This window comes from Catharus ustulatus, chromosome 4, assembly GCF_009819885.2.
Source record: "Catharus ustulatus isolate bCatUst1 chromosome 4, bCatUst1.pri.v2, whole genome shotgun sequence".
In the NCBI taxonomy this organism is placed as follows: Eukaryota; Metazoa; Chordata; class Aves; order Passeriformes; family Turdidae; genus Catharus; species Catharus ustulatus.
The window spans coordinates 38,904,628-38,925,399 of record NC_046224.1 but is presented as its reverse complement, the minus strand read 5'-3'; the positions used below and the strand labels follow the sequence as shown (position 1 = coordinate 38,925,399).

General features: G+C 39.4%; 2 protein-coding genes across 9 annotated transcripts in view; one reads left to right on the top strand and one right to left on the bottom strand.

Annotated features, from left to right (window-relative positions):
• Positions 1-298: 298 nt before the first annotated feature.
• On the bottom strand, positions 299-7,899 carry LOC116994895 (IKBKB interacting protein). Of its 2 annotated transcripts, none has more exons than XM_033056852.1 (4): positions 7,778-7,899; positions 6,093-6,321; positions 5,273-5,390; positions 299-1,319 (listed from the first exon to the last, which is right to left on the bottom strand). In XM_033056852.1, exons 2-4 carry the CDS (start codon positions 6,284-6,286, stop codon positions 564-566), a joined length of 1,068 nt encoding a protein of 355 aa, XP_032912743.1. In that variant the 5' UTR covers positions 6,287-6,321; positions 7,778-7,899; the 3' UTR covers positions 299-563. The 2 variants fall into 2 exon arrangements, with proteins under 2 accessions (XP_032912743.1, XP_032912742.1); XM_033056851.1 differs by lacking the exon at positions 299-1,319 and adding an exon at positions 2,322-4,364.
• A 218-nt stretch (positions 7,900-8,117) lies between these two features.
• The window catches only part of APAF1 (apoptotic peptidase activating factor 1), a 31,905-nt gene continuing 19,250 nt past the window's right edge, over positions 8,118-20,772 (top strand). For 5 of the 7 annotated variants that reach the window (XR_004417753.1, XR_004417751.1, XR_004417752.1 and 2 more), the window contains exons 1-10: positions 8,139-8,173; positions 9,291-9,432; positions 9,713-9,902; positions 11,126-11,323; positions 12,219-12,399; positions 15,294-15,406; positions 16,548-16,679; positions 17,995-18,233; positions 18,782-18,949; positions 19,755-19,886. Coding sequence is in view for 3 of the 7 variants with exons in the window: in XM_033058345.1 (XP_032914236.1) it covers positions 9,295-9,432; positions 9,713-9,902; positions 11,126-11,323; positions 12,219-12,399; positions 15,294-15,406; positions 16,548-16,679; positions 17,995-18,233; positions 18,782-18,949; positions 19,755-19,886 (1,491 nt within the window). In the remaining 4 variants the exon portion in view is untranslated. Of the gene's footprint in view, positions 8,174-8,289; positions 8,309-9,290; positions 9,433-9,712; positions 9,903-11,125; positions 11,324-12,218; positions 12,400-15,293; positions 15,407-16,547; positions 16,680-17,994; positions 18,234-18,781; positions 18,950-19,754; positions 19,887-20,772 lie in introns of those variants that run through there. The other 2 variants (XM_033058343.1, XM_033058342.1) reach the window with 2 other exon arrangements.

The window sequence follows — 20,772 nt, the reverse complement described above, 5'->3', positions numbered from 1 at the left end:
TCTAAATGTGTGACAGACTTTTTGGAAGGCATCAGCAGTATTTCTGAGCATTTCTTGCTTCGCTGCATTTACCTTGTTAAATGTTATTTTAAAAATAAACTAGTTTACAAAAATCATAGAGTGAATAGAGACAAAGTGCTCCTGCTGTTTGACTACCTCTTGTTTAGCTGGAAACCACAATTCTATTCCTTCCTTTGCAGCAAGAAAGTGAAACTAGGTATCTGTCATTCTTGGGTCCTGCTTTCTTCATGACAGCAAACTCTAAAGCTAAGAACATAATTTAATGCTTTAACGCTGCTTTATTGTACAAAACAAGCAATTTATTAAATATAGCATCTGTCATTCTTCAGAAAGACAAATACATGCAGAGATACGTTTTTTGTTCACATTATTATTTCTCCCTTGAAATAAGTATGGCTTTTTTTCTGTCCTGTTCATAGGAATAGGACAAATTTCAGGTTTAGGTGTGCTTCTAAATGAAGCCTTTAAATATTGTCTGTCTTCTCAGTGCTACACGATAGGAGTTAACACTCCTCAAACACTATACTTTAGGCAGTGGCCTTTCAGTTAATGTCTGAAATCTTGGTTATTTCATCTTTCACATCCTTGATCTCGGTTTGAACTCTTGTCAGATTGGCCAATTTCTCATTCAGTAAAGCAATTTCCTTCTCCCGTCGTAACACCTCCTCCACTAATCTTCCTATTCTCAGTGTTAGGTCATTTATTAAGGGCTCCAAGGTGGCAAACTCCTTTTTAACTTTGTACATCTTAGGTTTTAAATCATTTGCAAATGTAACTGTCTTCAGAACTTTTGCTCTGTCACCTTCAAGATTCAAAAGTCTGTCAGAATGCTTGCTAAAATTGCTCCTTAACTCAGACAGTGCTGTCTTAATTTGCTCAATTTTTCTTGCATTACTGGACGCCAGGCTTTGTATTTTTGTACTTCGGTCAATGCTACTGGTAAGGAGGTCACCTATATTTTTTACTGTTGCCTTTTCACCTTCTTCTACTTTATCTTCAAGTGTTTGCAAAGAATCTGTCAGTGCAGTCATTTCTGAGACCAGGCCTGAAATGCGCCTTATGTCAGTTTTCACTGTCACAATTGTCAATGTTACATTTTTTGCTACAGAAGCTGCATTGTGTTCAGCGCTGGAAACTGCATGAAAAAGGCTTGTTAAATTCTCCTCCAGTTCTTCTTGTTTCTTAATTATGCTGCTAGACCATGTTTTCATTGTATAAATATCTTCCTGCAGATATTTAATGTGAGAAATTATTTGAAGATCTTCCAGCTGTTTCATTAAGTTCCAAGTCTTTTCACACTAGAGGGATACAAAAATATTTCTAGCTTAACTATTCAATGTCAAAATTCAAGCTATACTTTAATGAAATATCTTCCTATTCTGACATTTGAGTGCAAAACCTATCTCTAGGAAATAAACTGCTGTTACAACACAACCAATTTTTTTTTCTTGTTCAGTATACAAAGTAAATATTAGTACTTCTTCTATTACAACAAAAAATTACAAGAAGGTGCTATATGACTTTCCAACATGACCTCTGAAAACACAAGTCGTCAAATGGAATCTTCTTCCATACATAGGAGTTTTTAAGTCTCCATAAAAGCTATTTTAGGGAAGGAAAGCTCATGCTACTGCTGGGTTTTTGTCTTGATTTGCTAGTTCACTCTTTAATTTTTATTCTCTTATGATTGGTTCTTGGTTTACAAATTTGAGAGGAAAAAAGGAAATTATCTGAGTGATACTATCCTGTTCAATCTCCACTAAGTCAGGGTAGAACTTAGAAAAAAACACTAAACAGGCAAACTGAAACACATTCCAAGAGGCTAGAATTAGTTTCATAGTAATCCTTTTCTGGACACCAATAGTAAAAATATAATCACAGAAACCAGTATTTTTAACTCTTGAATAGTGCTGGTCGTTCCTCAATAGCTTAGACCTGTTTGCTCAAAAGCAAAAGACCAAAATTTAGGCTGTGGAAGGTTGTGCTTGTTACCTACTTAATGCCCTCCAAGAATGAGGATTTCATGTTGAACCGCTGCTATATTCAGCTTTCAGTAGGTTGAGGTTGATGAATGACTTTAGATTGGGGGTCATACCACTGGTAGTCTAACCACACTGCCCCAAAGAGATACAAAGTAGAAACACTAGAACTGGAACACACTTGTGAAAAAGTATTTGAAAAACATTTCTTTATATAATAGTTTTTTTCTGCTAGGACATGGAACACTGAAGTATTTACTCTGTACCCTTTCTGGAGGAGTAGTTAATTTATTTTGAATTAGATTATGCACCAGGACAGGGTTCACTACAATATATTTTTATTTTGAATATCACTGTAAACAGAAATTTATACATAAGTAATAATGATATGAAACCAACACAGCTTTATAACATTGAGAAACACTGGTTTCATAGTTTCTTGAATGGGTGTTACCTGTTTAGTGAAGATTTCAGTGGAGTTCTTGAGAAATGAATGTACAAACCTAGAATAACTTAAAACAGGTCTGATTAAGTCATAAATGTGTGTTCATAATGTTTCTACTAAGCAATCTCCTTTCCTGAGGAATACAGAATTATCAGGACAATAAGTCTGCAGACAATTTGTGTTGTCCCTGAGATCCAAATTTCAATGAACAGCTGTCAGGCCTATTAAATAGTACTACATCATGTGCAAGTAGATATATGGATAACCTGGATGTTCCCTGCTCCCAAGCATATAACTTCACTGATTTCATTAATTACTTTTGCAGCTCTTAATTCAGCAAACTTTGGGAAACAATGTCAATGACACTTTAAATTATTTTTTCTTTTCAAATGTAAAGCAATATGAGACATACCATGTCATGCCTAACAAAGAACATCCTACAGAAGAAAAGGTTAAAATTTGTTTCTAAAGCACCAAAACACCCCCCCATCAAACAAACAAACAAACAAACAAAAAAACCCCCAAAAAATCAAACCAGCTGCTATGTTAATGTCAGCTGCTTACAGATACCAGAGCAAGACAAGGTTCTCATTAAGGGGGTACTTTACTACTGTTTTCTCTAACAGTGTTACATCTAAGCTTCAGATGTTAAAAAGGTAACCAGTGCTTTCCTGCAGCACATTATGGTGTACAATACATTAAAAGTAAGGTACAATTATCTCTGCTGAGAAGTGAGTGACTGTTCACTGTGTTACAAGTCTATGGAAAATAATACACAAAGTAACAACAAAAGAAACTATGTAGTGAAAACTAAATACAAACTAAAAACATGAACTTTTTTTCCCCTTAAATCTAAATACTTTGCTTCATATTTTCAATAAACAATCTGAAAAGAATCTTTAATTTAAGAAAATATTCCTTTCCTTCTTTAACAAAAAGTTTTACTCTCTTGCCTCCAGCCTCTTTCTCAACCTTTCAGGCTGTTCCAATGTCTCTGTAGATCAATGACAATACCTCAGCTATCCTTGATGTTTAAATCACATTATTTATTAAAAAGTGCTTTTTTATCAATGAAAAACCTAAGTCCAAATTCATTTATCCCCATTCTGGTCATTTCCTAAGTTAGAGCTTTCTAAAGTTACTCCTTTTGCTTTTGAAGATACTGCTATGTTGGGCCCTTTTTCTAGAACAGCTAGTTCATGCTGCACTTTGAACAAGCTGCCATTGGACTGTAGGCCTTCAAGAGCCTTCTGCATCACCACTGTATCAGAAACAGTTTTCAGCATGTCATGTTCCACAGCGTACAGCCGTGTCTTCAAGTCCTCTATCCTTTTCTCCATACCAAGCAAGTCACTGGACAACTTAAGAATAGAGTGAATAGCATTTTCAATTGCTGGCAAGTGGGTCTTGCACTCCTCAATTTTAGGTTCATAGTTTGCAAGTTTCTGATTCAGGTCTGTGACCTTGGCTACCAGACTATTCTGTTCTTCTTCTAGCTTTTCAACTGACTTTGCATCCAAGTTCAACTTTTGTTCAATTCTAGAGAATTCATCGTCTTCTTGCTTTTTTAGTGTTCTGATATTTCTGGCTGTACTGTCTTCCAAATCTTTTACTCTTTCTGAAAGGGATTTAATTCTTTGGTCAACTTCATTAATCTTGGAAGTAATTTCTGTATGTATGAACTTAGTTTCAGATTTTAAACCACTAGCATTTGTGTTCATTTCATCCTGGCTTCTTCTCCAGGAATTTGTATTATTTTGGAACTTCTCATTAATGCTCTGCAACTTCAGAGAGAGAGTTTGTTCATTGTTCTGAATATCATTTATGATGTTATGAAGAGAAGATATTTCCTGCCCAAACTCAGTCATCACAGAGATGGATGAGGCAGCTTCTTGCAGGATACTTTCAGAAGACTCAAGCTGCATTTACAACACAAAACAATGTCTGTGTCTACTTAACAGAAGTAAGAACAGAAAACCATTTCCATTTATTAAGAGAATAAAGTCCCTTAAAAGCCACTGTACTTGTTACAAAGCTCCTTCACAGTACGTTTCCATGTTTCATCTTTAAAATATTGTTGATAAACCAAATATGAAAAAAATCATGGAAAAAAGGTGTATCTGTTGTTGAACTTCTATAGCATACATGCACTTTTCCATGCTTGGTTGTTCTGTCCAAAAATACGATAAATCCCATGCAACATTTTGCAATCTTAAGTATAGTATATAAATATCCAAATTACATGATGCATAAATGACATTATTCTGAGATCAGTGCTGAAACAAAATCACTGGCATGAGCCATGATGCTGTGCTACCATCATTATCTGTAAGGTCTCAGGGATAATTCAGCAGCCAGCACAGGCTTTTTCCTTGATAACATCACACATGGTAATATTTTTTTCATTATTATCATATTTTCTTATCTATCACTTTGTTATGTCTTCATATTAGTGGAACAGGTCTGTTACATTAGAATGCTGGTAAATTTTCTTCAATTCAATGTATGTTAGAATTGCACATGAAAGAGGACTGGCAGAATGAAATGTGCACGTAAGTAAATTCTTCAAAATAGTTTAGTTTCTTAAAAATCATACTGAGATACAACCACTGTATTCACATACTGGCACTGTATTCACATACTGGCACAAGGGCATGGATTGACATACTTTGTCACATGAAATAGTCTCTAAAGGCCTATTCACAGGCAAGTAAAACACATTATCAAAACTTAATTTAACTGACTGTTTTAAAATAACAAAATAACAATGAAGTAAATAATGACAAATGTTCACCAAAGATTATCCAATTAAGATGATAATAATTACCTTTTCAGAAATTAAGTTTACTTTATCTCCCACATCCAGGATTTTTTCAGCTTCTTGATGTAAAAAATTGTACTTCCTTTCCAGATCAGCAAATTGACCTGACTGCTGAAATAGAAACCTGCAAATTTCAAGTAAATAAACAGAAAGCATAGCTTGTTAATTAGCATATATTAAGTATTCCAGAACCTGATTCACAGCGAATTGTTACTGGAGGGATTTGTGTTCACAGAATTTGCTAGATCAACACAAGACAGGAAAAAAAAAAGAAATTGATCTGTTTTGATACTGGAGTTATCTTCCAAAGAGGTATGACAATAAGGAAGCATCCATAGATGTCTTTGCTTTTACACTGCATGCTAAAGGAACTAAGGCACTGATTCTGCTAAGATACTTTAAAACATCTTCAACAAAGGTATTTGACCTTTACTTAAAGACTCCACCTGATGAACAGTTTATTACACTGCTGAGCAATTATTTACAGAAAACTCTATTTAATTTCTCCTGTCCAATTATTTATTGCCTGCCAAAGAAGCACTTACTATCAGCCTAAGTTGCTCTCCAGGTAGATGTAGTCTCCAAAGCAGGTATTTAGAATTCATGAGCAAGGCACCTTCAACATGATATAACAGATGGAGCTTCTATAGTAACTCACTGCACACCCATGTTTCCATGCTTGTGTATACTGCTACTCTTTCCTTGATCTTTCTGCCTTTAACAAGTTTCTATAGACTCTTAGCCCAAGCACTCTGTTAACATTTAAATCATACAGCCCACAGAATACAAAGGAAGGTATGAATACCCTCTTTAGAGAGTCACTTACCAGCTCACCACCAGGCAAACAGCAAGGGAAACGATACTCAAACTTGTCCTTGAGTCCATGCAAAAGGAACTGCGATTATTGCTGGTCCTGGGACTTGCCAGCTTTCCATAATTACTGTGCTTCTCAGCCTTCTGTGAACCTTCACTGGTCTTGGATGAAGAAACACCTTTTTTCCTTGGCTTAACTTCAGACATTTTGTGGTTTTAAAAAGCAGAAGCCAAAGAGAAAGCTAGAAAAAAAACAAAACCAGAAAGGACTAGTTTTTACTTTTAAACACCCTCAAACATAATGTTTAAGTACACAAATACACCTCCAGGAATGTTTCTTTTAGTGTTCACAATGTTTCCTAGTTATGTGAACTTCTGTGAAGTACCATAATACTTTCATTTGCTTTCTATATTACAGAGCACTTTTTTATTTTCTCCAACTAAACTGACTTTTCAAGCTTAAGCTAATTTCACCTTTCCAGAAATACTTTGTCTGCTTTAGAATAAGCTATTTTAAATATGTATTTAAAATTACAAGGATTAAATATATATTTCTTTTTGTAGCTGATGACTGTCACAAGCTCATCAGCAATTTCACTGATGAACTTGTGTTTTACCTGTAGATTTAAAAAAGAATTATTACCTACACCACACTAAAAAGGGAAAGTAAATTTTTCAATTTTAAAAATAAAATTGCAAATCAAGCTTTAATTTAGAAATAGCTCTGTTGTAGTGATTTCATGCCATCTCTGAAACCACAAATGTCAGTTAGCAAAAAAGTCACGATAGAAAGAAGATTCATGAAATCATGCCTCTAGAAAAAAGAAAATCTGTAGCTTCCTCTTGGCAAAATTAATGTCAGAATAGATTGAAGCAATATGAATCTCCAGCTCATATTTTAACCAACCACGTGAACTACAGTAGTTTTTAAGCCTAAAATCTTCCACCATACTGCTCAAGATAGACTTAATTCTTGGTGGAGTTGATTTAGCCCAATTTGAGATCAAACTTGTGCTGCTTTTTTGGATCACTCTGCAGCACTGCCGTTCAGTCGCATATCAAAATATAAATATTTGGAGATACTTACATAGCCACGTACAGGGCTTAAAATCTAATCTGTCATGCAGGTATCTTAGACCTATTTGAATCACAGTACTAGGAAGCATGCTCTGAGCCTGAAGTATGAAGGAAATAAAGCTTTTCTTAAAAAAAAAAAAAAAGAAAACAAAGAAAACAAAGAACAAGCAAAAAAACCCAACAAAAATTCCACCAAAACAGAAAAATTGGATTTTGAAATTTTCAAAACATCTTTGGGTTCGAGAGCACACATGAAGTTAAAGTGGAGGGAAAAAAAAGAACTCTGAATAGTAGTTAGGAAAAGAGTTTAACAGATAAAATCTCTGCTTTAAAGGGACCGCTTCAGCGTGCAGCCCGGTGCGGTACAGAGGGATGAGCCGCAGCTCCCTGGAGACCCTCCCGGACTTCTGCCCCCCAAATGGACCGACTGTTCCCTCTGTCCCCCCAAAGGGACCGACTGCCTCTTCTGTCCCCACAAAGGGACCGACTGCCCCCTCTGCTCCCCCCAAAGTGTTGGGCTGCCCTCTCCGCTGCCCCAAAGTGACCCACATCCCCTCCGAGCCCTCAGCCCTGGCAGTCCCGGCCCCTCATCTCCCCCTCCCTGCGGCCGCTGCTCCGTACCCGCTGCGCTCTCCGGCCTCAGCTGCGGGCTGCGGGGCAGGCCAGGGCAGGCAGGACGGCCCAGCCCCGCAGGCACCACGTTTGCAGGCCCCGGGGCCCCTCCCCTGGTCGCGGCTGGCGCATCGCCGCCTGGTGCGCCACGCCCGGGGCCCGCCCGTCGTGGGCAGGCCGGCCGGCCGGCAGGCCGCGATCCCGGCACGCACAGCCGGGGCTCGGCGGCTCCGCGCCGGCGCGGGAGGAGCGCGGGGCTTTGTTTGGCGGCGAGCGGGCCGGGCCGGCCCTTCCCCGCCCAGGCACGGAAGGAGGAAGCGCTGCCGGCACCGCCTTCCCGGGAGCCGCGGGGCAGTGGCTGCTCCTCGGGGCCGGCGGCTGCCGGGGCTCCGCGCTGCCCGCCGGGTGAGCGGCGGGGCGGAACGCGGGGCCGGGCCGGGCCGCGGGGGTTGCGCCGGGGCGGGCGAGGGATCCGCGGCGGGCGGGCGGTCTGAGCGCCTCGGCTGCTGTTCTGTTCGCGGCTGGCAACAGCGGCACCGTGTGAGTTAGCCCTTTATATTGCGTGTTTGTGGAGCGATTTCTTTTGTATTTGCTTCGCGTATGGCACTATTGTTATTGTCCGTTTTTCGACGTAGGAGCTTTAGCCTCCCCTTTCCTCCGCGGTGCGGTGGGATAAAGGTAGGGTGGAAGGCTTTCCTAACTACGTAATTTTCAGTGAAAATAGGAAACTCGGTCAGCACGGCGGAAGAGGCACTCCATCGCGGGCTTATGCAAAGGCAGCTGTTCTACATCTGCCCGGCTTATGCAGGAAAGAGTGCCGGCAAAGGCGAACGCTTCTGCAGGCACCTGCTCTGCTGCTCTGTGGAGGAGTTTGGACTTGTTTATGGAGCTTTGCTGGCAGGAGAGTCGTCAGAGACACTTTTGATCGATTTGGGCTCTCAGAGTCGCTACTCAGTTCTGGAAAACTTGTAGTCGATAGTTTTCACTTTCTATTTTCTTCAGACATTTGTTTTGTGGTGATATGGAGGAAGAACGCAAGTTTAAAATTACGTGTCCAAATGCTGATAAAGGAAGGCCTAGCGCAGTCAGTGGCAGTGTTGGGTGCTCCCTCTTCCATCGTATGGCAAGATCCAAGTGTCCTTGGAGTCAACAGCGTGTTTATCCCGTGCAATGAGACCAGTCCTCTTTCTCAGCCGGTTGTCCCAATCACATGATCCAAGGACTTAAATCGAGGGATGTAGTGAGTGGGGAGAAGACCTTTTAACAGAGACATTTAGCAAGTTGCTAATATATGAGATGCTTGTAGTCTTTCATTTTGCAGTTTTGAAAGTGTTCATAAACATAAATTCATAGGAATGGGGAAGAGAATTTGTATTTTCAGAATTACCAGGTGCTTTGCTACTCTTTCTGATATTAACACCAAAATATAAGCTGTTTCAAAACTTCTTTCCTCATACTTGCAAGTTATGTTCCCAGTCTGACTTGACTTCCCACTCTCTCCCCGTTCTTTTTCACACTGAAGAAATATGGATGTCAAGAGTAGAAACTATTTGCTTATGAATCGTCAAGCACTGGAAAATGACATCAAGACTTCTTATATTATGGATCGTATGATTTCTGATGAAGTACTAACATTACAGGAGGAGGAGACAGTGAGGCAACAGGTAAAATTATCTCTCACTGCTATTTCTCTTCCTAGTCTACTCACATGTTTTACCATCCTTTTTAAAAATAGTAATTTCTGACTGTAATTCCTGGATTTGTCAAATTCTAAAGTGTATGCCTAGTACACAGTTTTTGTTGCTCTTAAAAAGGTTAAGGGCTTGGTAAGTTAAAGGCTGTTTCTATAGCTATAAATGGTCTATAATTTACAGAGTCATGGATTAAATTATTTCTGAGGTTTCTTAGTTTTGTATAATATCTCTTCTAATTTTCTTTTCCTAGAATACACGGAAGGAGCGAGCAGCTATGCTAATAAACATTATTCTTACAAAAGATAATAATTCATATAGATCCTTTTATAATGCACTGCTCCATGAAGGGTACAGAGATCTTGCTGCACTTCTTCAGGATGGCATCCCTGCTGTCTCGTCTGGTAACAGAAAGAGTTCAATGGATGGAATGACTTCCTGTGGTCAGTGTAACTACAGCAATCCCTGTGCTTGAGTGTGAACACAAGTTGTCTTTTTTATTCCTTAGAAAGTGTAATACCTGTTCCAATGAAAAAGGAGCAGTTGGGGCATTTGTTTGTTTTGGTAGTGTAGTAACTACATCTCTGTTTTGTGTACTAAATGTTGCAACAGTTACAACTTTTATAGGTCATCTTGAAAGTGTTCATCTTGTATAATACTTTAAAAGGCAGGAGACCTGATGCTCTCACAGTTTTCTCTAATTTGTAACATTTTTGTTGTAAGTGAAAGGAAGACTGTCATTTATGTATATTAAAAGAAAATCTTGTAGCTTCTAAAATTCTGGTATTTATCTTGGAGAGTAATCTGGAATCACTCAACCTAGGTTGATCTTGCTGATCATTGATTAGTTGATCTAATTATTAGGTTACCCAATTCTTTCCACCAGATCTTTTAGTTATCCTATATAAGTTCCATAACTTTTACCTGCATTGTCATCAGTATCATCTTTGAGCGATGTGAGATAAATTTGTAGTTTCTAATGGGCAGAACCTTCTAACTGCATATGACTAACTGCCATATTTACTGGCACTCTACATTTATTAAGTGTCAAAGGCATGTGGAGTTCAAGGCTATCTTAGTTAACCAAAGTTTATCAGTTATGTCACCCCATATGGCCACAAAGTGAGCAGATGAGGTGCACATTTCCTTTCCTGTTATGCTTTACCTCTTGCAAGTCATTCTATTAGCTTAAATCGGTGGAAGTCTTGGTTAGACCACAGTGCTGTGCTGTGAAATGCCAAGGAAGGGCCTTACACAGCATCCTTTTCTGCTGCATGCACGGTGTGGTGACTTCTGGCTAAGAAAGTGACTTGATTGTTGGGTGTAGTAATGTTGAGCTCCTATGTTTGCCACAGTTTCCGTGGGAGATGTTAATTCTCTTTTCACTTCTAGGGAATAACCTAACAAGCTTTCCTCCTGCAGTTATTAATTTGAACACTATTAGATAGGGGGCTAGTTACATGCTAAGTAATTTATTTCTAAAAAGCAGTATTTTTTCAGTATTTGATATTTTGAGTCCAGCAGTTTTGAGGGCATTTTTATGGGGCATGAGGTAGGGAGGGAGCCCACTAGTTATTTTGAGTGAAGAGTTGTTTGGTTGGGTTTTGAAGAGGCATCACATTTAGAACTCATGTTGTATTTTGATGTTTCCTGTTCTTAACTTTAGTGAAGACCATTCTCTGCGAAGGGGGTGTACCACAGAGACCAGTTGTGTTTGTCACTCGACCAAAACTGGTGGATGCTATTAAAAAGAAACTGTACTGCTTGGGAAGTGATCCAGGTTGGGTCACAGTTTATGGAATGGCAGGCTGTGGGAAGACTGTTTTAACAGCAGAAGCTTTAAGAGATCCTCAGCTCTTGGAAGGTACTTTCAGAAAAAAATCTGTATTTTTATAAAAATCACTGTATGTATACACTTATTGAACATGTATGGTGCAATGTCGTATGTCCCCTTGAAAGTGATCTGGGCATTTAAATTTCTTAGGTGATTCTGAAATATTTGCTTGCAAAATACAACTTTCGTAACCATTTGGTGGTCTAGGACTACTAAGTATTCTATTAGTTTGTAGAAAAAAGTTTTGAATAGCTTTTCACCTTAAAATCTCCTTTGGTTTATGGGAGTAGATGCATCCTTAATTACCTTGAAATTGTTATTTCTGTTAGTGCAAAATTATATATCTAGTTATATTCCTTTTGGGCATTGCTTGTAAGGTCCTCAGATAACTCTCTTTGCTATGTGAGTTTAAAAAGTCTTGCTCTAACTTTCGGACATATTTTAATAGTGACAGGCATTTATGAGTGATTAGTATTGCCTTAGCTTAAAGGAGATCATAGATGCAACAGTTTAATGGCATTTTTTCTATTTTATTTACTTTTCCTTCCATAAGACACTAGGAGGAGAAAGTAGGACTTGGCATTAAAGAAAAAAATTATGTAGGGATAGAAACTATAGCATCCTCTGCTGGAGCTGACTCTTCTAGGTATATTCATCACCGTTTCAGGGTTATTTTTACACCCCAGACTCTGAACTCTTGCAGTACTACACATTTAAAAATGTAAATGGTAGGTCAGACTAGCAGAAGGATGGATGCAGAAGGGGCTGACACCATCCTTTGGTGTCAATAGTCAAGTTGCAAGGATGGCTTGCAACAGACTTTACAAGTTTATGTTTTAGTTAATGCTGACTGACTACTGTAAGCTATTAAATATTTAAAATTATTTAAAATGTATAGCATGATTAATGTTGCTTTTCTTGCTAGATTGCTTTCCAGGAGGAGTTCACTGGATCTCTGTTGGGAAACAGGACAAAGCAGGGCTCCTCATAAAACTTCAGAATCTCTGTCGTAGGCTGGAGCATGACTCCCCTCTTTCACAAAGACCACTTAACATTGAGGAGGCAAAAGATCGTCTTCGTTTGCTGATGTTGCGCAAATACCCCAGGTGATGTCAGTAAAATCAAATACTATTCTTTGAACTGATAAAACTTTGCAGAGTAACTTTGTTCTAATCATCTGAGGTGTCTGTGTTGTGGTTACATGTGTCTGTGGTGTGTATTTTGGTTTTTTAACCAACTTCCTAACTTAGACTAGTAAGACTTCTATCAACAAAATACATTAACCAGCTGTGCAGAAGTTATATTTGCTTGGAAAAGCAAATAGTGAAATAATGAAAGATGGGATTGAATAGTGAAAAATGGGAACAAGCAATTGGACATAAGGATTTCTCTTTCAGTGTTCTCATTGTGTATAGTAGCAGTGTGTATACTACTTTACTGATATGTGAGGATCATAGAGCAGAAAAAAAGGTGTGTATCTATCACTGCAGAAAATTCTTCCTTTCCAGAACACCTAGTGTCTTTAAAAGTGTTTGGTCTAGAGATACCAAAATGAAAGCAGGTTTTCATTATGTGATCAGTTATTGCCAGGAAACCAGTGTCTTGCTCAGTCATTACACAGGTTTTTTCTTTGAGCAATGGTTTTTGTTGTTTGCTGAGGATTTCATTATTCTCTTGGAAAATCTGTACTTAACTCCCTGACAAGCAGACTTTACAAATATCTTGGAAATAATACTCCAACCTTATGATCTTTGTAGATAACAGAGTAGAATACTGGAATTTCTGTACAGGGGAATTGTGAAGAAAAGATGTGGAAAATATTGACAGGTCCTCCAAAAGAAATCTATCAACTGAAAGTACAGTTTCCCTTGAAGGATGTGAAGTGGTTGTCACCATTTCCGTTGTTATTTCTTGTTTATTAACAAAGAAATCAAAACTCTTCAATACAGAAGTGGGCATTGGAGGAAATAGAGGGGAATGTGCCTGGGAGTAAGGTTCACAGAGAGTGCAAGTGTTTAGGAAACAAAGCATCTTGGGAAGGAACTGGTTCTGCTCTGGAATTCTCTTTGTCAACAAGAAGTCACTTTAGCTTTATTTGGATTCAGACAGTCAACCCAGTACATCTCTTGGTAATAAAGTATTAGACAGAGGATTCAGATTTTGAAACCAGTATGTTTCTTGGGATTGAATTATTAGTCAAATGAAAAATTGAAACTATGTTATATTTTAAAATAAGAAATCGCAGAACTTAATCTCCTGTGATTGTTATCACAGGGTTTTGTTTGTTGCTTTGGGGTGCATTTTTGTTTGTTTTGGTTTTTCTTTGTTTTAAGGATAATTTTTAATAATCCTAATTAGAATTTAAGATATGTGGGTGTGACTGGAGGAGAAAAATCACTGGTACCTAATGAATGGGAGGACTTTCAAGTGCTTAGATTAATTAAAAGCATAAAATCAGGCTGCAATTTTTGTCACCCATCATATTTTCAGTTGTGAAAGTGCCACAAAACGAGTCCTCTATGGCTATGATAGTATTCTTGTGAACACCTCTGAGTTATCAAAAGGTTATTAATAGAAGAATTGTACAAAAATGAGATAGGGCTATCCAAGACTTAAAGGTATCTTTGAGAATGTGTATGCGCTTCTTTAAGGAGGATCAAATCCTTATTTATGGGCTTTGATGGTGTAAGTGCCACTTAGCTGAACAAAAATGCGGAAGTGTTGTCGTGCTTCAGTGAGAGTTGGACAGCTTAAGCAGTAACTGTGGAGTGGAAAATTCCATCCTTTAATAAAAAGTATAGTAAATGTAAACAATTTGTAGGATTAGGTATCAATAACTAAAGCTCACTGAATGCAAATATGTGTTACTTCTTTTCACACATCTACTTGCCAACTAGTCTTTTCCACTTCTTGCTCCCTTAAACTCAGTCTTTAAAAACAGTTTTCAGTAGCTTCTCTGTCATATATAGGCAGGTGCGGGTTGTCTATTGTACAGTATCCTGATGAGATTCCATGTAGGGACCTACAAATGTGGCTGACCATAGGATTGGAATATGTAGTCATTATGAAATGACATTTATGTAAGAAGACCCTTGCCATTCAAGACAATTGCTTTACAAGAGGATTAGTCTCATATAGCTTTCCAAAGATACAAGAACAAAATTGAAAACTCTTGAGTCAAATGGAAACTTAAATGCTTTCCCACCAAGCTTATCACTAGCCCGTGTCAGAGTTATTTAGTTTTATTCAACTTTTTTCTTCATTTATGATACCTAGTGGCTTAAAACCAGTGAATACTTCCATTTTTCCTGTTGTCTACTAATGGAAATGTTTCTCAAAACATTGTTTACACTTCAGTTGTAGCTATGAAATAATAAATAGTAAATACCTTTTTGAGATAACTGCATTCAGCTCCTTGTGCAGTGTTTAATCACAGAATCACCAAGGCTGGAAGAGACCTCCAAGATCATCAAGTCCAGCTATCAACCCAGCACCACCATAATCACCCCTCAACCATATCCCCTGAGTGATACTTCTTGAATGCTTCCAGAGACAATGACTCTACCACCTCCCTTGGCAACTTATTCCAGTGCTTAACCACTCTTTTGGGGAAAATTCTTTTTCTAATATCTAATCTGAACTTCTTTGATGCAATTTAAGGTCATTTCCTCTCATCCTTCCACTTGAGACATGGCAAAAAGACCAACTCCCACCTGGATACAACCTTCTTTCAGGTCATAAAGTTTGATAAGGTCCTCCCTGATCCTTCTTTTCTCCAGACTAAATAACCCCAACTCCCTCAACTGTGACTCTTAGGACATTTTCTTGACCCTTTAGCAGCTTTCTTACTCTTCTCTGGAGATACTATTAAGATATTTTATATATTAATAGAGGAAAATTATGCAGTGATACTTTGTAAATTCTGAATTTTTTCTTTATTAAAATGCAATACTTTATTTTAGCATTAATGGTTGATCTGAAGTATTTCTTCTCGCACTAGGTCTCTTTTGGTCCTGGATGACATTTGGGATTCCTGGGTGTTAAAAGCGTTTGATAATCAATGTCAGGTACTCATCACGAGCAGGGACAGGAGTGTCACGGATGCTGTGGCTGGTAAGGAACGGTTTCCTCCCCCGCACCACAGATTTTATTTGTCTGTCTGCAGTTTGTTCATGTGAGCTTTCAAAAGAATGATAGAATCTGTCTGTCAATCTGTGCACAAGTGGCAGGGTTTTAGAATTCTGCTTTGTAAGACTTTATACTCTTTGTGAAATAAGTGTTGTATGTTATCCTGAAAGTTTCATATTTACGTTGATGAGTGCAGTAATTCTCAGCAGAATAAATTAACCTCTGTGACACTGGTGCTGTTAGACCGATTATCTCTACACTATTCACCAGTGACTGTGCATAATGCATTTGTAATTATTAGCATATAGTTTGTTTTTTATGTACATTAATTTCATGATTACAAGCCACACCTGATTATAAGCTGCAGGTCCGTGTGTCGGCAACATTTAGGTTTTTGTCCATATATAAACTGCACCGGATTGTAAGCCACACTTTCGTTCGCAGCGAGGATCCGTGTGCAACTTTCACAAAGTTGCCAATTAGTAACAGAATCGTGGGATCACAGGGTTTACTGGCCTAGCCCTGCTCGGGGCGACCGCCAGGGAGCTGCCCCGGCCCCACTCGCCGCTGCTGCTGGGAGGAGGGAGAGGGGCTTGCCCGGCCGGTGCCGCTGGGAAGTGGGAGAGGGGCTTGCCCGGCTGGTGCCGCTGGGAGGAGGGAGAGGGGCGTCCCTGGCCGGTGCCGCCGGGAAGAGGGAGAGGGGCTTGCCCGGCCGCTGCTGCCGTGCCCCCCAGTGCCGGGCAGCGCTGCCGTTGCACCGCCACTGCTCCGCCGCCGCCTGGGGCCGGGTAGGCTCCGGCTCGACTCAGGGCTGCTGCGGGCTTGGACTTTCGGTTGGGAAATTTCCAAAATTTGTTCATATATAAGCCTCTCCTGAATGTAAGCTGCGCTTCTGGTTTGGGAGCAAAATTTTAGTCAAAATGGTGCAGCTTATAATCATGAAATTACTGTATATATCTCTCTAATGCAAGATAATTCTGATAAGTAGAATTTAGACTCTTCTTAGTCCTATAAAATATTATGCAAAAAATCGTGAACCTCTGCTCCTGTTTTACTTGGAAAATACTTTGAATTTCTGTATGGTTTTATGCATTTGGTGAAATTTTTTCCATGTTTCTGTTTCTAGGCAATAAATACGAGGTTCATGTGGAAAGTGGACTAGCACATGAGAAGGGGCTGGAGATTTTATCCCTATTTGTGAATATGAAAATATCAGAACTTCCAGAACAAGCTAACTGTCTTGTAAGAGAATGCAAAGGTATTCTAGTTGCTCTTTGTCGTACAGTTTACCACTGAATGTATATTTTTTTTTCTTCTACATTTTGACTTAAAAATAGAGAAGGGAACATCCTTTAATACTGTATATATTAGGTAAAACACAGGTGCTTGTTAAATATTTTAGGGGTTTTTTTTAAGCTTAGCAGAAGTCTCATATTGATTTTTGGGTAATTTTCTTCAGTATATTTTCTCTCTGCACCACAGATACACTTAAAATTGGTGAGTTTGCAAATGTCTGCATGGAGTGTGTACAGTAATTTCACGAATACAAGCCACAGCAATTTGATAAAAATTTTGGTGGAAACCCGGAAGTGCGGCCAATATTCCGGGGCGGCTAATACATTAACAATATTCTAAAAGCTGCCAACACGGAAGTGAGAGCCCGCGGCAGCCCCAAGCCAAGCTGGAGCCCGGCCGGCCCCGGCAGAGGTGGGAAAGCCTGGCAGAGGCGGGGCCAGCAGTGTGGGGGGCGGGCGGCAGAGCCTGAGCCAGCAGGGCGGGGCAGGGAGGGCGGCAGAGCCTGGGCCAGCAGGGCGGGGGAGCCAAACTGCATAGGAGAGGATAGCAGAAGCAGGAAGCCCGGCGGCGCGGGGCTGCCCGGCGGCGGAGAAAAGCCCCGTAGAAGCGGGGCTAGCAGTCCACTGGAGCCCAGGAGAACCGGGGCTAGCAGCGTGGGGGAACCCGGCGGTGCGGCGGCCAGCAGTGCCGGCCAGGGCGAGCCAACATGGCAGCGGCGGTGCAGACGGGAGCGGGGAGCCAGGGAGTCTGACAGCGGCGGCGGCAGCAGCACCATCCGCAGGGCGACCAAACGCGGCAGTGGCAGTGCAGACGGGAGCAGGGAGCCTGGCGGCGGCGGCGGCAGCAGCACCGCCTGGCCGGCCCAGCCAAGCCGTAGCGCCGAGCCGGGCCATCCACCCCTGTCGGCAACCATGAGCGGGCCGAGCCTGCCTGGCCCCGCCCCAAGCCAGTAAACCCCGCTATGCCGCGATCCTGTTACTAATTGGCCAATTTGTGAAAGCTGCGCACGGATTCTCGCTACGAACGAAAGTGCGGCTAATATTCGGGGTGCGGCTTATCTATTGACAAAGACAGCAACATTGTCGAGGCACCGGAAGTGCGGCTTATAATCCGTGCGGCTTGTATTCGTGAAACTACTGTATTTTATTTGTCTCTGCTCCACACCTCAAGAATTTAATCAGCGTATTGGGAATATTACCTGTTTCAGTTATGTGACCATCAACTGTTGGTTTGTGTTCCTTGATGATCTCTAAGATTTATCTAATCTTTTCCCTCAGGTTCTCCTCTCGTGATATCCTTGATAGGCGCATTACTCCGAGACTTCCCTAGCCGCTGGGAATACTATCTCAGGCAGCTGCAGAACAAGCAGTTTAAAAGAATTAGAAAATCTTCCTCATATGATTATGAAGCCCTTGATGAAGCAATGTCTATAAGCGTTGAGCAACTGGATGACAATTACAAAGACTACTATAAAGACCTCTCTATCCTCCCAAAAGATGTTAAAGTACCTACTAAGGTAATAAAAACAGTGCATAAATCTTGTGATTTTTAGTGAGATACAAACAACAACCTTAAAGAATTCTCAAAACTTGTAATTGTCATGTATAACTTCTATGGTATGTAACTTAATGATAATTGCTAGGTTGGGTAGATTTGTTCCATTATTGCATCATGACTTCTATTGTTAGTAGTGAAACTAAAATAATCATAACTGAATAAGCATATTCATACTGTTTCAGTTTAATCTGCATTCTGTATTTTGCTCTTTAATTAGATTGTAACTGAACTCACTAAAAGCTTGAAAACTGTTATATTGAATTTGTCTCCTTTTATGGTCACCATAAATCAGCACAAATAGACAAAAGATAGGTTAACTTCTAATATCTGTTGTGTGATTTGGTATGAAGGAATTGATAATGTACTGAATTGATAACCCTTTGTGTCTATATTTGGTAGCATCCGTTTTGTTGACAGCTAATTTGGTAGCTTTTTATAATATTCATGCAAATAATATTATGACTTGGTTCTGATTCTCTTCTCTGTTAATGTGCAAATATTTTTTAGGTTCTCTGTATTCTTTGGGATATGGAAACTGAAGAAGTTGAAGATATACTACAGGAATTTGTTAACAAATCACTGTTGTTCTGTGATCGTAATGGGAAGTCATTCCATTATTATTTGCATGATCTTCAGCTTGACTTTCTCACAGAGAAGAACCGCAACCAGCTTCAGGTAGCATGTCAACTGATACTTACATTCAACTTTACTCTCCAAAGCTGGGCATTTTTCAGAAAATATGTCTTTGTTAAATGGTACCCTGAGTAGCTTCAGAGCATAGGTCCAAATTGAATTTAACTTAAGACCCACTCATTAAAAATATTTATTTTCAACTTGAAATTGTGGAGGGATTTAATGATGGTTCCATCTGCAGCTAAGAGGCTAAACTGAGAGAAGACTCTGTAACCATTATTGCTCTATCAGATGTTTCCACCAGGAGGTGTAATGTTCTACTGTTGATTCCAAAGACATCAAGGCCCTACCAGAGTAGGAAACTTCTTTATTGCAGAGAAATGCTTTTTGCTCCCTCTTCTTCAGTTTAAGGCAGTACTTTCAGGAAGATAACCTGTAAGTTTGGCTTAATTTCACTTCAGAAGGACAAGGCGAGAAAGACTACATATGAAGAAAAGGCAAGTTTTTTGTCCTGCTTTAGATCTACATGTGTAAGGATCCTTTTTTTTGTTAGCTACCCACATTTAAGATGAAGAGAGATTTGGTAGCTAATCTCAATCTGAGAAGGAGAGTTATCAGCTTACTTTTCTGTCTTTTAATATACAGAGAATATTTCTGGAAAAGTCTTTAGCAGTAAATTAGGTTAGGTGTACAGTTTTGGAAGGTAAGCTTTTTCATTTCACTTGCTAATGTATTACAGTTGAGAAATAGTATTATTCGTCAATGCTATTTACAATGTAATAATAATAATAATAATAATAATACTTATAATTCCTCTATGCCAAAAATGTTTTTCTTTGCTTTGCAGGAGCTACATAAAAACATAGTAAATCAGTACAAGAAATACTACAAGCTTAATACACCTGTTCTGTCTCAAGAGGATTGCATGTACTGGTATAACTTTCTAGCATATCACATGGCAGGTGCCAAAATGCAACAGGTGGGTTCTGACAGGCTCCTTTGCTTCCCTTTTTCACCCATTCTTGCCTTTGTTTTCCCTCCAGGCCTTTTCCCAGTTGAGCGCCTCTTCCCCTTGACTTTAGTCCAGCTGGGTAAACACTCAACATAGTCTTTAGGAGGTCCTCTGATAATCTCTGTCCCTTAGAAAAACTACTTTATTCCTACCCTTTACATCTTGCATTTTCAACCAGTTCTTGAGAAGATTTCCTATTTTATGGCACAATGGTTTGCGGTTTTCTTTTCCTTTTTAAAAAGCTTTCATTAGAAGTCTTCTCTAAACCTTTTTGAAAACCCAAGCTCTCCTTATTGTGTAATAATACAAGTAAATTGATTTCATTGGAGTATTTTATCAGTTAGTTACTTTTTTATCTTCAGAAGTCTTGTTAGCTTTTCCCTCTTTTGTCATACAGATTTGAGTGTAAAAAATAATTATCTGATTTCAATAGCGAAAAAGACCCTATCAAGAGTTAGATGGGCAAGTCTCTTGTTTCCAGGATTGTCTTGGACCTTAAAGAAATTGCTGTCATTTTTGTCAATTACACTTCTTTGATGCAATATCTAGAATAAGATGCAAATGCAGAAAGATTAATAATTGGTAGTTTCACTTCAATTTCAAGTGTCTTGAATAACATTTGGTCCTGTTTGTTAATTGCTCAAACCTTTTCATGTGAGCTTCTTTCAAGATGGCTCATCTGACTCATAATACACTTCATGGATTTATCTCTTATAGGAACCTACATAATTAATGTTGGCTACAAGTCTAGGTGTTTTGGATCATATTTATTTCGTTATCTTAGTATCTTTAGTTTCAGTATGTAGTGAAAATGTTGATTTTAAGTTGGAATACGCTTTACACTTGTGCAGTG

Bases quoted from the DNA above. Each gene is read 5' to 3' on its own strand.
- LOC116994895 (XM_033056851.1), bottom strand. From the start codon at position 6,286: ATGTCTGAAGTTAAGCCAAGGAAAAAAGGTGTTTCTTCATCCAAGACC. The intron at 5,391-6,092 runs GTAAGTGACTCT...TGAAATTTGCAG, and splicing joins GTTTGCCTGGTGGTGAGCTG to GTTTCTATTTCAGCAGTCAG. The intron at 4,365-5,272 runs GTAATTATTATC...TTGTAAATGCAG, and splicing joins TAAACTTAATTTCTGAAAAG to CTTGAGTCTTCTGAAAGTAT.